The sequence below is a fragment of the Protopterus annectens genome, chromosome 2.part0, assembly GCF_019279795.1.
Source record: "Protopterus annectens isolate FY-2018-M chromosome 2.part0, PAN1.0, whole genome shotgun sequence".
In the NCBI taxonomy this organism is placed as follows: Eukaryota; Metazoa; Chordata; order Ceratodontiformes; family Protopteridae; genus Protopterus; species Protopterus annectens.
This window is the reverse complement of record NC_056728.1, coordinates 1,671,247,820-1,671,268,124: the sequence shown is the minus strand read 5'-3', so window position 1 is coordinate 1,671,268,124 and position 20,305 is coordinate 1,671,247,820. Positions and strand designations below refer to the sequence as shown.

General features: G+C 39.1%; 1 protein-coding gene across 1 annotated transcript in view; it reads left to right on the top strand.

Moving 5' to 3' along the window:
• VPS13D (vacuolar protein sorting 13 homolog D) overlaps positions 1-20,305 on the top strand; it is a 3,321,573-nt gene that overhangs the window by 3,289,305 nt on the left and 11,963 nt on the right. The window contains exon 64 of the mRNA XM_044060428.1: positions 18,863-18,997. Within this exon, the coding sequence (XP_043916363.1) occupies positions 18,863-18,997 (135 nt within the window). The remainder of the gene's footprint in view (positions 1-18,862; positions 18,998-20,305) is intronic.

The window sequence follows — 20,305 nt, the reverse complement described above, 5'->3', positions numbered from 1 at the left end:
AAACGTCCACCAAAGCTTAAGAAAATCAAAGGTTTAATACGAACACATAAACGAACAGATCCTAGGTAGTAAGCGCTTTCACGTTATAGCAACGCTTCATCAGACTTCAAAGGCACAACTTGGTAGCTACCCTTTTATACATCATAATTCATTGCAGCTATTATCAATTAACCAATTTGTTAACCATCAAAGCACTTAATTAATTAAAACAATTTGATCTATAGAATCACCATTCATAAAAAGACAAGTACATGTGTAAAACATAATAAATCACACATAAAAATGTCTATGTATAAAAAGTATATGCATATATATGAATATATATATACTGTGTGTGTATAAAAATAAAATATAAAAACATTTAGCAAGAATATGTTTATAACATTAATGTTTCAATGGTCTCCCTGCTAAAAATGGTTTTAGGGTTATTTTTTCATTGAGACCATATCTATGGGCTTGCAATTTTAATATCCATTTGTTCTCCTCTTCTTCGGTATAATTCTTAATGTCGCCCAATCTATTAGTCGCGTTTATAACTTCCATCACCCTAAAGGTGAAAGAATGTGTAGAATCATGTTCTAGCACATGTCTTGCCAAAGCATTGTTTACATTACCTTTCTCTATCGCATATATGTGCTCCCTAATGCGTTCACGCAAAGATCTGTTGGTCTTGCCTACATAACACTGTTGGCAAGACGAACATTGAGCTATATAAATAATGTGTGTGGTCCTACAGTCAGCATATCCATTAAAAATATAAATGCGTCCCGTGTGTGGATGTGTAAACTTATTGTTACCTGCTATATATTTACATTGTTTACACGTACGGCAAGCATAGGTACCCATCCTCTGTGACGATATCCGTCTCTAGATGTGCTGTCATAACACAGCATCCTATTCAAGGACTTCATATTCCTATAGGCTATATGAGGTTTGTCATCCACTAATGTTTTTAATGTATCATCCATCAACAACAATTTCCAGTTGTTGTTTATCACTTGTTTAACATAGTTGTTCCTATTTGTGAACGGTATGATTAATCTATTAACATTGGAAGCACTTGTGTCGTTACTGGACTGCATATTTGCCTCTGTCCTATTGATAAATGGAATACCCATTCCACTCCTATGTCTATCACCTTCTATGATGGCTCTAGATATTTCCTTTTCGTTATAGCCTCTAGAAGTAAAATTAAGAGCTAGTTGTTTCTTTTGCTGTTCAAATGCTTCCCCTTGTGTGGTTAACCTAGAGGCCCTCAAAACTTGATTTTTCACAATGTTGCCATGTATATGCCTAGGATGCATACTATTGCGGTGGAGGAGATTATTCCTCCAGCAAGGCTTCCTAAACAATTCAGTGTCAATACCATCAGGCCCTTTTACAAGTTTAACATCAAGAAAGGCTATATCTGATTTAGAAGAAATACTATCAAAAGTCAAAAAGTCAGTTGTCCCATTCAGATAAGTCACAAAATCATCCAACTGTTCAATGGTTCCACCCCAAACAATAAAAACATCATCCACAAAATGACTATAATATTTCAAATTAGCAGAATAATCCAGGTTGTTAAGGACATAAGTGTTTTCCCAATGTGCCAACACCAAATTGGCATAGGTGTTGGCACATGGGGTCCCCATGGCCACCCCCTTTGTTTGTAGATAAAATTTACCTTCATATAATAAGACATTATTTTCTAACGTCAGTTCTAAGAGGGATAGCCAACTGTTGATCTTATCAGTGGAGATTCCTTTATCAGTCAGAAGGAGCCTGACATAGTCCATCCCTATGTCATTGGGTATGGATGTGAATAATGATTTCACATCTAGGGTAACTAGAAAATCATTGCTATTGATAGATGTTAGTCTATTATTCATAGCTAATGCCTCTAAAAAGTGTTTGGTATCTCTTAGTATTTGCTTCATTCCATTAACAACAGGTTTAAACATTTTATCCAAATAAATGGATAGCGGTTCCATTAGCCATCCCTTACTAGCCACTATAGGGCGTAGAGGAGGATCCTGAGGTGCTTTATGGATCTTCGGTAAACCTCTAAAGGAAGGAACCAAAGGATGTTCCACCAAAAGATAATCATACAGTTCTTTATCAATGACATTATTTAACAAAAGGTCATACAAGTTCCCATAGACACTTCTGATCAAATTATTAAGCATACTAGCATTGAGAGGTTGATAGGTTGCACTATCAGATAACATGTCTTGCATCTTTGTACTGTACATAGTTTTATCCATTACCACGACCGCTCCACCCTTGTCTGCTTGTCGGATAACAATGTCTCCATTGTTTTTCAGGCTAAGCATTGCTTCTCTTTCCCCTGTCGTTGTGTTAAAAAAATGCGGTTTAGCATCTTTACTATTATATAAATCAAAGAGATCACTCTCACAAGCTCTCTCAAAAGCTTCCAGTAATGGATGCTGTTGAGGCACAAAAGTAGAAGGTTTCCTAAAACTATTTACATTTATGTTATGATTATCTTGCCCATATAACATTTTCAAGCCAATATTTCTGGTAAACAATTTAATATCAACAATGATGTCAGTAAAATCAATAGAACAAGATGGTATGAAACTCAAACCCTTGTTCAACAAAGATAATTCATGTTCATTAAGTTCATACCTCGATATATTGAACACTATGTCTGATTTACTGATCGCAGGACCTTCCTTTGTTGTACATTTATGTCCTCTGTGCTTTTCCTTTTCGTGATCCTGTTCCGTGGAGACCATGTTCTTCTGTCGATAATGGAAGTACGACCTAGAGCCACACCTACGATGATGTCAGCGGCAAAGAGAGCTGAAGGAGGTACTACACCGACGTCATCGAACACCGATGGGAGTGTCAAGACGGGATCTACAATTAACCATCAACCCCGACAAGTCATTGTTGAAGCTATGATTCATACAGGGAATGAAATTAACACTGAGACACCAACTACCTCAAATCCAGTAGGTGAACTAAAAGGTAATGATGTTAGTAGGAAACAACTCACCATTGATTCATTTGTTAATTCAAATGAAGAAGTGTTTGCCTTTGGCGAGGGTTTTCCGACTTTTCCCCTGCCCATCAAACCCATCGACAGAAGAACATGGTCTCCACGGAACAGGATCACGAAAAGGAAAAGCACAGAGGACATAAATGTACAACAAAGGAAGGTCCTGCGATCAGTAAATCAGACATATAGTGTTCAATATATCGAGGTATGAACTTAATGAACATGAATTATCTTTGTTGAACAAGGGTTTGAGTTTCATACCATCTTGTTCTTTTGATTTTATTGACATTATTGTTGATATTAAATTGTTTACCAGAAATATTGGTTTGAAAATGTTATATGGACAGGGTAACTATAATATGAATGCAAATAGTTTTAGGAAACCTTCTACTTTTGTGCCTCAACAGCATCCATTATTGGATGCTTTTGAGAGAGCTTGTGAGAGTGATCTCTTTGATTTGTATAATAATAAAGATGCCAAACCCCATTTTTTTAACACAACGACAGGGGAAAGAGAAGCAATGCTTAGCCTGAAAAATAATGGAGACATTGTTATCCGACAAGCAGACAAGGGTGGAGCGGTCGTGGTAATGGATAAAACTATATACAGTAAAAAGATGCAAAACATGTTATCTGATAGTGCAACCTATCAACCTCTCAATGCTAGTATGCTTAATGAAGTGTCTATGGGAACTTGTATGACCTTTTGTTAAATAATGTCATTGATAAAGAACTGTATGATTATCTTTTGGTGGAACATCCTTTGGTTCCTTCCTTTAGAGGTTTACCGAAGATCCATAAAGCACCTCAGGATCCTCCTCTACGCCCTATAGTAGCTAGTAAGGGATGGCTAACGGAACCTTTATCCATTTATTTGGATAAAATGTTTAAACCTGTTGTTAATGGAATGAAGCAAATACTAAGAGATACCAAACACTTTTTAGAGGCATTAGCTATGAATAATAGACTAACATCTATCAATAGCAATGATTTTCTAGTTACACTAGATGTGAAATCGTTATTCACATCCATACCCAATGACATAGGGATGGACTATGTCAGGCTCCTTCTGATTGATAAAGGAATCTCCACTGATAAGATCAACAGATGGCTATCCCTCTTACAACTGACATTAGAAAATAATGTCTTATTATATGAAGGTAAATTTTATCTACAAACAAAGGGGGTGGCCATGGGGACCCCATGTGCCAACACCTATGCCAATTTGGTGTTGGCACATTGGGAAAACACTTATGTCCTTAACAACCTGGATTATTCTGCTAATTTGAAATATTATAGTCGTTTTGTGGATGATGTTTTTATTGTTTGGGGTGGAACCATTGAACAGTTGGATGATTTTGTGACTTATTTGAATGGGATGACTGACTTTTTGACTTTTGATAGTATTTCTTCTAAATCAGATATAGCCTTTCTTGATGTTAAACTTGTAAAAGGGCCTGATGGTATTGACACTGAATTGTTTAGGAAGCCTTGCTGGAGGAATAATCTCCTCCACCGCAATAGTATGCATCCTAGGCATATACATGGCAACATTGTGAAAAATCAAGTTTTGAGGGCCTCTAGGTTATCCACACAGGGGGAAGCATTTGAACAGCAGAAGAAACAACTAGCTCTTAATTTTACTTCTAGTGGCTATAACGAAAAGGAAATATCTAGAGCCATCATAGAAGGTGATAGACATAGGAGTGGAACAGGTATTCCATTTATCAATAGGACAGAGGCAAATATGCAGTCCAGTAACGACACAAGTGCTTCCAATGTTAATAGATTAATCATACCGTTCACAAATAGGAACAACTATGTTAAACAAGTGATAAACAACAACTGGAAATTGTTGTTGATGGATGATACATTAAAAACATTAGTGGATGACAAACCTCATATAGCCTATAGGAATATGAAGTCCTTGAATAGGATGCTGTGTTATGACAGCACATCTAGAGACCGGATATCGTCACAGAGGATGGATACCTATGCTTGCCGTACGTGTAAACAATGTAAATATATAGCAGGTAACAATAAGTTTACACATCCCCACACGGGACGCATTTATATTTTTAATGGATATGCTGACTGTAGGACCACACACATTATTTATATAGTCAATGTTGCCTTGCCAACAGTTTTATGTAAAGACCAACAGATCTTTTATGAACGCATTAGGGAGCACATATATGCGATAGAGAAAAGTAATGTAAACAATGCTTTGGCACGACATGTGCTAGAACATGATTCTACACATTCTTTCACCTTTAGGGTGATGGAAGTTATAAACGCGACTAATAGATTGGGCGACATTAAGAATTATACCGAAGAAGAGGAGAACAAATGGATATTAAAATTGCAAGCCCATAGATATGGTCTCAATGAAAAAATAACCCTAAAACCATTTTTAGCAGGGAGACCATTGAAACATTAATGTTATAAACGTATTCTTGCTAAATGTTTTTATATTTTATTTTTATACACACACAGTATATATATATTCATATGTATGCATATACTTTTTATACATAGACATTTTTATGTGTGATTTATTATGTTTTATACATATACTTGTCTTTTTACGAATGGTGATTCTATAGATCAAATTGTTTTAATTAATTAAGTGCTTTGATGGTTAACAAATTGGTTAATTGATAATAGCTGCAATGAATTATGATGTATAAAAGGGTAGCTACCAAGTTGTGCCTTTGAAGTCTGATGAAGCGTTGCTATAACGTGAAAGCGCTTACTACCTAGGATCTGTTTGTTTATGTGTTCGTATTAAACCTTTGATTTTCTTAAGCTTTGGTGAACGTTTATTCTACAGCCGTTGTTGCACTTACTGGTTATTTTGTACTTTATAGTCATGGTTTAACATTGAAATAAGTCCATATGAAGCTGAGTCTGAGGATTCATTATTCTGTTTGCATAGTTCAGCCACTACATCTTTCTTCCGAGATGCTTGTTACCCCCTTCCCAGTTTTTTTAAATATGGTTAAACAAAACCTTCCAGATCTGTTATCACTTTTTCTCTTCCTAATTTCTAAACTTCCCCAGGAAAACTGTCTGTTCTAGGAAACTTTCCTGTGTATTATACACTACCATTATTCTCTCATGTCTTCCTGATTTAGATAATAATTGTTGAGCCTCGTCTTCTTCTAATCTTGATGCAGTTAAGACTTCCATAAAGATTTCCATTTGAGCCCGGATGCCACATCCCCCTGCTTTACACAAATGTTCATAACTTTTCTGAAATCTCAATAATACCTTTATAGGATTTCTGTTTTTTTTCATATGCTCCTTGAGTTTGACAACCGCCCTTTCCACTTTATTTTGCTAAACGTTTTTGTACTTTGCAGTTGTCAAAAATAGTTGCTTAATACCAACCTGTCTAAACTCAAGCATGCTATCCAAGTAATCCCTCATATTCCCTTTGGCACTCTGCAGTTGCTCCTCCTCTTGTTCTGTTAGATTCCTCTTATTTTGCAGTAGTTTAAACACTGTCAGCCTCTCTTAATAATTCCTATTACTTCTTTCCCATATCTCTTCCTTTCATATTGCTATGTTTTTAAATTCCATTTTCATTGCACTCACTAACTTTCCCTTCTTAGGAAATGTATATCTTCCTTAATAATTTGCAGATCATTTCCGCTACCTATTCTTTAAATTCCTCTTTTTAACAAATGGGTAGGATAGCACCAATGTCTCATTTTTACCTCATTACTCTGTGTCTTTATATTAGTTTTTATTGGTACATGATCTACAATAGTTATTGGACATGTGCCAGAACTTTGAATTAAATACACATGCTGCTGTAAAATAGAATTTCTGTCAAGTCTAGCTTAGTTATTGTTCTCTGACAAATAATGTGTAAATTCTTAAGTTCCTACTACTGAATTCATATATTCCATGACAAATATTTTATATATTTATTCAGAAATATGCCATCTGTTGTTATAGTTCCCTGTTAGATCCCACAATGCAGCCTAATTATTGCAAACTATGTTCTAGTCACCACTTAGAATAATATTCCCAGCTGAAAAATTATTATTTCTCCTTAAATTCACTTAAGCTGCGTAGTAGTATTAGGTGGAATGTAAATACAAGTCAGTGTAATCCCCCCTCCACTGCCAGTAACCTCTTACCACAAATTTACATTTATTGTTTTTTTTATTCCATCTTTATTACAGCCTGTGATGCATGTGCACTAGCCCAGTAATCAAGGAGCCTCAATCCCCACCAGTGAGGGGCGTCCACATTGGGAAGGATAAAAAATACACACACAGTGAAGTACAATTTCCCTTAATAGCACACAGAGATCACAGTCAGTCTAGGGCTGGTTTCTCCCTTTCTCTCCAGATCCCCAATAAGATTCCCCACTGGCACAGCTATAGAGTGGGGTCCTTAGCCAGGGTCCCAAGCCAAGTCCTCCTAGCACTCTCTCTGTCCAACCAGTGCTTTGTGTCCTTGCCCAAGTAGCTGACACACATGCACTTTGAGATATGATTTATATACAACCACACATACACTCCTGGGGAATGCTTGCACAGGTTCACTAGCTCTGCCCCTTCTGTCCAGGCTGTAAGGTAGTAATCACTGCCAACAGGACCCTTACTTATCAGCTACTAAAAAGGCCCTTACCAAATGGTGTCTTATCCAAATTATGTGTAACTGAGCAGCAAGCCTTATTTGGAGTGGCTTTGTATAGTATCACTATATACATGCAGTTTACTCTAGAGCTTAAATTATCTTTACACAAAACAGCCACAGTTGAAAGGTTTAAAAATATTTAATAATAAATAAAAAAACACAAGACAATACTTACTACTACACAGTGCTACTCAAGAGTTCAGAGATCACAGGAAAATGCTTAAAATAATACTCTAGAATAGTCTGACATAAATATAGAAAACAGCTAGACTAAATTTATTATTTGGTATCTATTTCTAGTAGATACATTAAAGTCTAAGATCCTACTTACATAACAGAGAGAGCAAAGCAAGTGCTGGTGAGTGGTAATTTCTGAAGACAAATGCAAAATGCTCTCTGTATGAGAAAGTCCTTTAAATTGATAATACATCCTGCTGACTCATTTTAGATTACACCATTCTTAACAATTCTCTGGTTTCCCAGGCTAACAGAAACTCTACATTATCATTTCTTAGTAAGCTTGCACCTGGTCATGAAACTACAGCAATTAAAGACATTATATGTGTAAAATCTAGCGATTAACTCTAGTGTCAAAACAATAAAAATAATCTGCTGGTTCAGACACCGTGGCTACGAGCCCTGAGATCAAAACAGTCATAAAATACTTGACTTATCAGCTTTCTTACAGCAGAGTGCACTGTTGTTACATTTTTGCAGTTCAACATCCAATACAGTCTTTTCACATTTAAGAGAACAAGCCTAAGGCTTACATTAATATTTACAAATGACAGAATTATCTACAAAATTCTATCTAGCGAGGCTGGCAGTCTTCACACAGCCCCTCTAGCAATCAGTATTATTACTTCCTTTTTCCTTTGGCCCTGATATTTTCCTGAATAGCAACCTTGAAATCCTGTCTTTGTCAAATCCACATGCTCATTTCTATCCAAAGGTGCCATCTGCCGTATGCCTGCATGCATCCTAAATCTGTTCTTATAATCCGGTACTCTTTGCTTTATGTTTATTCCTGTAAGTCCATTTATATACCTGGAGAATATGGAGAGAGTAACCACAGACATTTATTGCTCCCACTCATTATATGTGACAGTTCTTTTGAATGTATATTTCCAACATTTAGCTTATAAGCAGGCACTAATGTTTGGCAGGCTGACCTCTTATGTAGTTGCCTCTTCAACTCTCCATTTGAATGTGTATGACATTTCTGAAGACCTTTTCCTTTAATGAAAGCACTAAAAAAAGCTAAAGAGATTATCAGAACCCCCATACTTTTGTACCCCTTAACAAACTCACAAAACTACGTATATAAAAACAAAAATAGTTTACCCTTCCAGGTAAGAGCAATTGTCCCAAAATAGATGGGTGCACCCACAGGTATTGCCTATTTTAAAATTAAGGTTACCCATTATAAAGCTCATGTTAGTGCCTGTGTCCCACTTAATTGACTGCTGTCTGCTCTTTTCTCATCTCTATTCCCCTTTCATATGTGAAAATCAGCTTGCATACGTCTTTAGACATTAGTTTTAGCTCTAAGAAAAAGTGTATTTGCTACTTTTAAATAAATGAAAATGTGCACTGTTATATTAAATGCATTAAAGTATTAAATATTTTGATGTGGCAAATACTTGTGTAACTTACTCATGTCCCGCAGTTTCAAACTTTTCTTTTACAATGCATTGCTTGCATTTCACTCAGCACATAGTGTTCAGACCTCTCATAATCAGTTGTTTCCACCTGCAGATTGCTTATTTCCAAGTAGAAGCAGTCGGTAATAATAAAAAATAAATAAATCAAAAACAGCTAGTAACTTTGCAGATGCATAAAAGAATCTTTGTAAACTCTACCCAAACACACAGTTCTGAATCATATGATAAATTGCTTGCAACTGTAAACCTAATATCTCCCAGTGAAAGCATTTACTAATGGAAAAATAGCTAATGAATTTGGAAATGCAAGAAAGAATAATTATTCTCCCTGCCGTTCATCATTTTGCATTATTTTTCAAGTCTAGTTGCTTAAAAACTCCTTATCTGTAACACAAACCAAGTACATCAGTCCAGACATCCACTCTTTTAAAATGGGGGGAAGTTATTATCATAATTCCTAATAAAGTGTGGTCAGTAAACTTTTACACCCCCACCCTAGTAGCCCAAGTTTACAACATTATATTAACTTTAGCCTGATTCTTTCTATTCTTTCTTACCTTGTTAGTCTAAAACATGGCTACATTACAACAAAGAAAAATTATTTTCTCACTTTAATATCTTTAACATATACAACAGTCATTGATAAGACATCCTCACCTCACATTTAAAATATGCCTCACCACATCTTGTACAAAAACAGTTTAACATGCAATCATCATCATCATGAATTTTTAAACAAATATTAATAAGAACAAAAACTGTTTTACTTATAGTCACTAACTCCCTTCAGTGTCACTTTAAATATTAAAGGTATATAGTGGGGTTCACCCACCCATTTAACACATCAAATTCCAGTCTTTCTTAACCGCTTCTTCTTGCAAGGCACATTTCACATGTCGAATCCTGTATCTCATGGGACTGATACTTTACAGTTTCCCATTTACTCGCTAATTTTGCAGTGTTTTTGGTCTTTTCTCTGATCATCTGCATCCCTCAGCATCAATCTCTGGTTCAAGTCTAGGATACGTTTGATACTTTTAGTCATCTTTTTTGCTTTTTTCTGTCACTTAGGCATTTTCCTTTGGAGCAATGGGAAAAGTTTCACTGGCAAAGTCTGTCTGTACGGACTTAGCTGTTGTCAGTGGAATGGGAAGCCGTGACCCCTTCTGCTTGCTGTCTCACTGTTTGTTGGCTAAACTGTTTCCTCCATAGCATGTTCTGTGTTCAAAAATATCTTTGGTCCTCCAGGAAAAAAATATTATGAAAACAGATGGATACTATGGCTTGAATCACAAACCTGGTTCTCAACATTCCCTGATTGTTGAAGTATACTTGTCTCTCTTCTGCCTGGTATGCAGAGAATAATCATAGGTTCATAGGTTCATAGGTTCATAGGTTCATACTAGGCTATCTGCCCGAGGGCATTTACAAGCCTAGCCCATCGTTTTGTGGCTTACGCCACCCCTTTAGTATGGGGAACTATACCCATTATTTTGCTGTGCCTCTGTCGAGCAGTGACACTGAGGTAATCCCTGGGGTATATCTGTGATCTCCCATCCATTGGTCAAGATTTCTCTTGAACAAGGCCAGCGAGGTGCTCTGCCTCACATGTACCGGGATTTTGTTCCACAGCATAGGGAGTCTTTGGGTGATGAATCTATCCCTCCAGCACGTCCTATTAATAGCCGTGTCAAGGTTTAAGTCTCCCGCCCTTGTGGCTCTGATGGATCTAGATTTTTTGAGGTGAAGCATATTCATCAAATCTGGGTTTGACATGGCCTTGTATGTTAGGCAAAGGTCACCTCTGAGCAAGCGGTGGCGACTGAATAGAGCTGGAGTTCTTTCAGTCGGGCAGCATAGGACAGATTTTTGAGACCCTTTATCCTTTTGGTGAGGAACTTTTGTGGCCTCTCCAGCTGCTGCAAGTGTCGGGTCAGATACATTCCGAATGGGGCATTGTACTCAATCATTGGTCTGATGAGTGATGAGTAAAGGGAGACTATGACCTCCCTTGATCTAGATGAGAATCCCTTCATGATAAGGTGGGCAATGTAGAAGGTCTTCCTAACTACTTTAGCTACATGGGTGTCGAATGACAGACTACTATCAACCTGGGTCCCCAGGTCCCTGATAACTTCTTCTGTGCTCAGTGGATTGCCACCTATTTGGTAGCTAGGGGTAACCTTGTTTTTCCCGAAGGGTATGACTATGCATTTTTGGCATTTAACTTTAGGCCGTGGCTCTGGCACCAGTTATCCGCTTCTGTGAGACCCTTCTGAAGGATATCTGTATCAGATGTGTTTTCTACTATGGCGCCCAGTTTGCAGTCATCTGCAAACTTTGTCAGCCATAACCCTCCTGTGTTTGCTTGTACTTCGGAAAAGTAGATGCCAAACAAGAGTGGGCCCAGGACTGAGCCCTGTGGGACACCACTTGTGACAGGCTTTGAGTCTGACATGGCGCCAGCAACTCTGACCCTGTGGGTTCTGTCACTCAGCCAGTTTGCAACCCATCTTGTGATGTATGGGTTGACATTTAAGCTGATGAGTTTTTCAATGATACCCGAGTGGGGTATTGTATCGAAGGCCTTAGCCAGATCGAGGTAGGCTGTATGGACTGCCTTTCCCTCATCAATGGCTTTGGTGACTGTTTCGGAAAAGTCAACCAAGTTTAAAAGGCATGATCTGCCTTTGACAGAGCCAAACTGGGTTGGATCCAAAGTCTGCAAATTCCCTATGTCTTTATTTATGAGGTCCATTATGATCCTCTCCATGGCTTTGCAGATAAGGCTTGTCAAGCTAATGGGCCGGTAATTTCCAGGGTCAGTGGAGGCACCGCCTTTGTGAAGTGGTACCACAGTTGCAGTGCGCCACTCCCTGGGTGCGTATCCAGAGGTAAGACTTTGATTAAACAGCTGTCCTAGCTGTGGGTTTAATTCCTCATTGAGTTCATGGAGCACACAGCCGGGGCACCATCAGGTCCCATGGATGCTGTGTAATTTGCTTTAGAGAGACCAGTACTCAGTTGGGCGCAGGAGCTGTATGGGGGGGGGCAATCGTTTGGTATAGATATCTCTCCTTTTGGGGAGGGGAGAAGTTTGCACTGAACCTGTCAGCCAGTATGTTGGCAATGTCTGTAGGATCAGTAATCTTCACATCATTTTGAACTAGCTCTGAGCATATCTGGGAGTTTCCTCCCAGGTTTCTAACATAGCTAAATAAGGCCTTATGATTGTCTTTTGAGTCTTTAGCTATTTTTCTCTCGAAATTTGCTTTGGATGATTTTATGAGAGCTCTTAGTTTTTTACTTATAGTGATCAAGGGTGTCTTACCTTTTAAGGATTTTGCTCTATCTTGTAGTAGCTTCCTCCTTTTGTTGTAGAGTTTGTTTATGGCTGGGGTCCACCAGACTGGACGCTTGCCTTTGGTACAAAGAGTCTTTGTTTTGCTTGGGATTGCCTTATCCATGCAGTCCTGCAGGTGCTGGAAGAAGGCATTTGTAAGTGATTCAGCGGCTTGAGTACTGTTTTCCCGGCTCGGGGCCTTAAAGGAGACCACACTAGTCTTTAGAAGTGTGAAGTCGGCTTTGAGAAGTTCTTTACTGTGGTCTTTTTATTTCAGGTGGGGTGGGATGAGGACCTCCAGCGAGATTAGTTTGTGGTCTGATCTCACCAGTGAGGGGTACACCTCCGTGTTGAACATTGTGCTCCCATGTTCGTGATGATGAGATCAAGTATGTTATCTCCTCTTGTGGGGATGGTGACTAGTTGTTCCATGGCATTTGAGTTTATGAATTCCAGGAACTTTTGGGCTAGGGTGTTTGGGCTTGAGTAGTGTTCCCAGTCTATATTAGGGTAATTGAAGTCACCTAGTATGATGGTGTTTGGTGATACATTTATCCCCTCTAGTGTTTTCAGGAAGGCCATGTGAGGTTCCTGAGTTTGTGAGGGTGGCCTGTAACATGCTACAATTTGCAGAGCAGTCTTGCCTATGGTTAATTGCACCTGGATGGTCTCCGATGCATCGTCGTTGCCACCAGTCTTGAGGTGTGGGTGTCCTTGATGAATATGGATACCCCCTCCTTTCTTGGTATTGTCCGGATTTTGGGGCCGGAACGCATGATATGAGGTAAAACCTGATAGCGCTGGGGTGCTCTGAGGAGCCTTGAACCAGGTTTCTGTCACAGCACAGACATCGATGTTCTCCATACTGAGAACGGCCTCGAGTGCGTGCATTTTGAGATTTAGACTTCTGGCATTGAGCAGCATTACCCTTAGTTTTTTCCTTTTTGTGTTCTAGGGTGGTAGGTTTAGAATTTGAGCCTTGCCTAAAAAGGCACTATGGGGTGGCAAGAGCCTTTGCCAATATCCGAATCCCAGGGGTGACAGGTGCAAGCCGTCCCTCATAAGCAGCGTGGCTTGTCCAGCATGTCATCCCAGGCAGACAGACACTGGATCCCCTTTGAATGACACCAGTGTTTAAGCCAATTGTTAAAGCTGATCATCTTATCTCTGTATTGTGGCATCATTCTTGGTGAAGGTAGGATACTGCTCAAGGTCAGGGTCATACCTGCCTGGGCTACATAATCAGTGAGCTCCTCAATGTCTCTTTTCATGTAGTCCAAGGAGGTACGTCTCAGGTCGTTTACACCAGCGTGGACAATGACTGAGTCATATTTGTACCTGCTGTTCAGAGACCTGAGTGCTTGCGTTATGTGGCGGATTCTAGCGCCCGACAGGCAGCTTACTGTGACCTTCTCCTTACTCAGTCTGGTGAGCGGGACGTCAGTGTGTCTGACTATGGAGTCACCAATGACTAGTGTGTCTGGCATTGTGTTTGGCCTTAAGGGCTGTGACTGTTTGACACTCTGACTGTGAGGTCTATGTGTTGCAGGTGTTGTGTTCTGAGGTGGTGGTTGTTTGGGTGTCTGCTTTGGTGGCCTCTGCTGTTTTGGTAGATTTTGATCAGAGCCTCGAGTATGTCTTTGTGTGTTTATGTGTATGATTTGAGGTTGTAATGGTACTATGTGAGACTGGGTCTATAGTGTGTGTGGTAACCTTCTCCTCCTGACTGGTCTTGCCAGTCCTATGTTGAGAGAGCTCAGCCTCCAGTTTGGCCGTATAGTTGCATCTCTCGCATGTATTTGTGTTTTGTGGGAGGAGGAGAGGGTTGTCTGTGTACATGAGGCAATTGTAACATTGCCTCAATATTCCCAGGTTCACCAGCTGAGCAGGAGAGGACACTAGCAACTGATCCCTCGACATGCTAGAAGGAATAGACAAAAGATTCCGGGGGACGTGGGTGACCGAGAAATGGGGGGTTGCCTTTTTGGGGTACTATTTATGACAAGAGTGCCGTATCAAGGTAATAAGTACTGTAGGAGCAAGTGCTAAGTTTAACAGATAGAGAATAGTCTACTTGGAGTCAAGTAGAGATGATCTTTTTAATTATAGGATAAGCTGATTAGATCAGTAGTATAGTTCGAGGAAGGTAGTTTTAAGGGAAAATTTGAAGAGTGGACTTTAGGTAGCCCGAATAGTTTAAACCTGCTTAACCGCTGCTGCCCTAGTGTGCAACGGTAGCAACTCCGCGCTAAATCGGCTAAATCGTATAATGCGCTAAAGCGTGCTTTATAGCAGGGGCTGGAAAAGACAGGAAATGACCCAAAATGGCCAATAAACTACAAGTTACTGCCTTAAACCACTCCTCTGAGGACAAATGAAGGAGTTATGGAAATGACCCTAGTGGCCAATAAAACTACAGTTTCAAGTCAGTAACCACCTCTCCGGGGCAGGGAAGCTGCTCAATGTTAGTCACTGCCACTGATGAACACAGAGACCCTCCTTCAGCCCAAGCAAAATGGCCTCACAGAAACTTTCAAACAGTTCAGGAACAGCAAGCCTGTAACTGAACTTTTTAACTCTCAGAAAAGTGGGAAAAAGCAAGATTTTTTTTTGTTTTGTTTTTACAGAGATAGCAGAGGTTCACAAGTAATATCAAGTTATAACAGTGCAGTAAATGACCCCACACAAGAGTGCTAGGTCAAGGACAGAAAATATGCAAGTTTTAAGAAAAAAAACGATTTAAAATTAAGTGCAAACAGGAAATTCAGCAAACAGCTTTTGGTTGTGCTCTAAATACAGCTACTAATACAGAAATCAAGTTTAACAAGCCAGAAAATGCTCAAGCTAGGCAGCTATGCAGAAAAACTTAGCAAATAAACAGAGATTTCTCATTTCCCACAAACACTCTTATGTCCCCATTTTTACATAAATTTCCTTTCTGACCCAAGTTTATCAGGAGCAGCACTTTATGCTGGTATGATTGCATCTTTACTAATATAGGTCTTGGCTGATTTCTCATGGCCAGATTTGGAGCATGTGCTCTCTATTAACAAATCTTGATGTGGAGCACCAATCCAGTTATTTATTTTTGCTTTCATAAAATTAATGCAGTCTGTTCCTTCCAATTTCCATGGTTTAGTAGAAGATCTCGGGCTTTGTTTTTGTGCTCTGAATTCTGACTCTACTATATTTTGCCATCAAAGATGAAATGTGGAGAAAATAAGTAAAAAAAAAATCAACCAGAAAAAGAGAAGACAAAACTCAAGCTGGGAAGAATCTTGCAGATGTTCAGCAAAAAGCCGTACATGTTTTAGGTTTGGTAAAGGAGATGGCTTTCAGTAATTTAGAGAAAAAAATAAATAAAACTGCAAAACTCGAGTAAGTTTGACTAGTTCTTGAGTTTTGCAATTTTATTGGTTTACCTGCATAGCCAGTTAAAGCTTGTCCTATTTTTCAAGCCTTTTGTTATTTGACTGCATACTTTACTTTACTTTTTTCTGTTTGTGGAGCGTGGCCCAAGGAATCATAAGAATGGTGGAGGTCATAAACCCCAGTGCTCACACAGTCTTTCTTGCTGAGTTCACATCTAAGGGGTGGAGAGACTGAAAATAATCCTTTAGGAAAGTCTCATTTTCTTGAGGAAGGAAAGCTGACATTTACAAGGAATAGAGAGCCCTGCAACCCAGAAACAGTAGATCCTGGGAGGGAATCGTATTGGATTTTTTATGTGAAGCCCAGAGAGAGATGATTCATTGTAAAGTCAGTCTATAAAGAGCTTCTGTCTTATATAAGCCTGATGTAACAAATCATCCAAATAAAGGAAGCTCTTAACTCCGTGAAGTCTGTATAACAACCAAAGCTTATGCACTTTGTGAAAACTCTTGGTGCTGTACATAGTCCAAAGGGCAACTTAAGGAACTGAAAATAATAATCTGAATCATAACCTTAAAAACCTCCTGTTGTCCAATGGATCAGAATATGCAGATGTTCATCTTTTATGTCCATTGTCGCCAAAAAGGCTTTGGGCAAATTCATAGGAAGTAAACATGGAAGAGTGAGCATTTTGAATTTTGGAACTCTAAGAAACAAATTGAGGAAGTGACAAGTCCATAATGAACGTCCATTTCCTCTCTTTTCTGGGTACAAGGAAGTGTCTTGAATAAAAACTGTGACCCGTCTGATGAGCAGAGACCAGTTCTGTGGTGCCTAGGAGAAATAACCCCTTCAAAACTGGAGGAGCTGACTTGAAGTGACAGGAGGAATGCCTGCTCAGAGAGGCAGTGAAAGCCATGACATTCTGTAATCATTTTGAATAATGGAAAGAACACACTGATCTGTGGTGATTGATTCTGAAGCTGTGAGGGACAAGTTAAGTTTCCTGAACAGATGAATTAGGAGTAGGTCTAGGTAGGAGGCAGAGATGGATAGTGACAAGGATACTGGTTAGTCAGGAAATGGGTTTTTAGACCCCTTGAATTCCTGCTTCGGTTTGTCCTGAGATGCCATTTTGAGTGTCTTTTACCTTTTAGGGGTACCTTTGGAACTTTATAAAAGAAAGGGCCAGCACTGGTAGTGTACTTCCCTTGAAACCTGGGAACAGGAGAAAGAAAATCTGTTTGTTTTCCTTCATTATTTTACCTCCCTCCTTAAGGTTTTAAAAATGTCAGCAGCAGCTAGATCAAATAGTGAATCCCTATGTAGAGGAGCATCCAAGACTTTAGCTTTAACATCCTCAGGTAGAGACCGAAGTCTAAGCCAAGCAAACCTCTTTAGAACAGGACCAGTAGCAGGTGCTCAGGAGGAAGTATCAACTGCACCATAGCTGCATTTCATAGAATTCTTTGCTGTTTGGGAAGCAGCATTGAATAAAGAAACAGCAGAAGACTTAGCATTAGACTCAGGCATATCATACAACAGCTTTTCCAGAATTCTCCAAGAGAGATAACAAATATCTGATCGTGTGTGTCTGATAACTTAGAACACAAAAGACCAGAACAGAAGTGGGTGTACACATTCTTCCCATATTTATCAGTAGCCCTACTGTCCTTATCATTTGGAAGGGCATTTGACGAGGGTAAGAGCTTAGAATGTTTATCTGACTCCAAAGAAATGACTGCAAAGACAGATGATAAGTTCTTATACAAACATTTATGAGTGTCTCGCACCTTGTAGAACTTGTCAGGTTTCTTAGAGGCTTGAGTTTGAGTGTCCGGATTCATAGAAGCCATGATGAAGGTGTCTTGCAAAACCTCCAAAACCAAAGGTATAACAGGGGTGTTAGGGAGCCCCGTGAACATCAAATTATAGTACCTTTACTGTATATCCCTTCTGCTTACCTTCCCATTGAAAATGCTGTATCATCTTATGTGCTGATTCCTGAAGGAAAGCTTCTCCAGGGAGAGTCAGGGGACATAGTGTCCTCTTTTCAAACTCATACCCCAACTGTTAGTAATACTTTATCAGTGATCAGTCAGACATCTACTGTTATGGTAAGTTCTTACACAACTGTAATTTATCTAGGATGAGTGTAATCAGCAAGTTGTACATTCTCTTTATGTTTGACATTCAGTTGTATGAAGGTGTCAACAACACTATTCATTTCCCTCACAATTTTTACTTCTGTTCCTCCATGGGCCTTTTGCCAGTCAAACTATCATGAGGGGAGCTTACAGAATAATAGCAGTAAGGAATCATGCAACATTAGTCTTTCAGAGGAATCCATGCAAGGATGATATTCCTGTGATGTTATAATGGTTACTCTGTAATTATTGTTAATTGCATCACTGTCATACCTGCAGTAATGCAAAAAAACACAGCTTTTGCCCCATTGCTACTATCAGCAGAGTATCTTGCAATCACAGTCCATCTCCTCACCTAGATTTGTGTCAGAATGCATGTAGTACCTAGATAGGCAGGACTGGACAGTGCTATAGGCTGGATGTTCTACCAACAGATTTTGTTAGAGGAAGGAATGTGACCATGCATTTAAGGCTTTGACACACTACATGCATAAACAGTTGTTTGATGAATTGATGTAAATGTTTTTACTGAACTGCTAGAGGCTGATGTCCCATTTTGGTGTAGATATAGCTTGGTTTGGAAGCAGTAAATTAGCTGTGTAAATCTGAAGTGTAAAATAGTTTAGTCTGAAGTGTTGTGCTGTCTTATTGTTTATTTCTCTCACTTTAGGCACTGAAGAGCACCCTAGGCTTCCCACTTATCAGGTTTGAGGACGCTGTGATAGATCTTGATCCATACATCAGGGTCCATCCATATGAAACCCAGGAATTCATTGTCGCTGATGTTCTGAAGCACTTTCAGGAGGTAAGTGTTTTTACCCCACAAAAGCTTTCTCTCATTAGTTGTTCTCCTTCCATCCTTACTATCCCTTTTTTGTGTACTCCATCTTTGCATAACTGTCAACTCCTAAACACAAGAAGTCTGGACAAAGTCAAACATATTGGGAGGGGGAAGGGGGGACAAAGGCCTCAAATCAGGGACATATTCTAAATATTACTGTTATAAACTTAGAACGTTGCTAGAATAGCAGGTATTGTATTAACATGCAGTTTCTGAAGGGTATGAAGACTGAAACTCATCCTTAGTGATTTAATAGAAATCCTTAAACTGTATGATAAGCACACCAAGCATAGGAGGCAAATATCTGAACATCTGAAAGGTATGCCTGTAAGGTTTTGTTTTCAACATGACCTCTTGTTTGCCCCATGAGTTGGTCACATCATCTGTGAATGATTACCACAAATGTTGTAATTGTCTGCTGATTCTGTTATGCACAATTTGTGGAAGTTTCCTCCTCAGCATGTCGTTTAGTACCAGAGTGTTTGCTTATACCCCAGCTCTTGCCAATTGCACTTCTCATGATGCTTTTTTCAGTGACACTTAAACCCAGCTTCTTTTGCATTATAAGGAGCAAGGTCCTTAACCTCCCACCATTTTCCAATGATTATGGCCTCTTCTTGTGTTGCTGTTTCTTCTTTGCCTAACTGGTGGTTGCTATTTCTTTTTTGAGCTCAAGTATGCTAGTACATGATCCGGTATACATTCATTGAGATAAAATTAAACAAACCCTACTCCTCAAAGATATTTCTTGCCTGAAGAGACAGGACACAAATCCCAAAAACAGTAACTGATAACCAAACCAAACATGAATTACCACAAACTGTACATGAATTAAGTTGTCACATCACTGGCACAGGACTGTATCTTCTGGAGTAAAATATATTTTCTACAATAAAACTGGGCTGTGCCACAACGCACATCTTAATGGTTTCATGTAGCACTGTTCCATAATACATAATTGGGTAAAAATGCATTTGCACAGTTCTTCCCATCTTGTAATGCCATTCTGTCCCCTGCATAGTACGCAAGCAGTATATTAACAGTGACCAATTGAAATGTCGGGACCAGCTGTAGCAGGTCCTGAAATACTGAAACAGAATGGCTGAAAAAAGCAACTTATATACTCTAAGCCCAAGACAGACATTTCTCAGAGTATTCCCCTTTTTCTGAGGTATAGTGATCTTGTGATCTCGAAATTAGTGTATATGTAAATATATGTTTGGGGGGATGCAAGGAGATGTGCGATATTTGAGACCACTCTTCTACATTTTC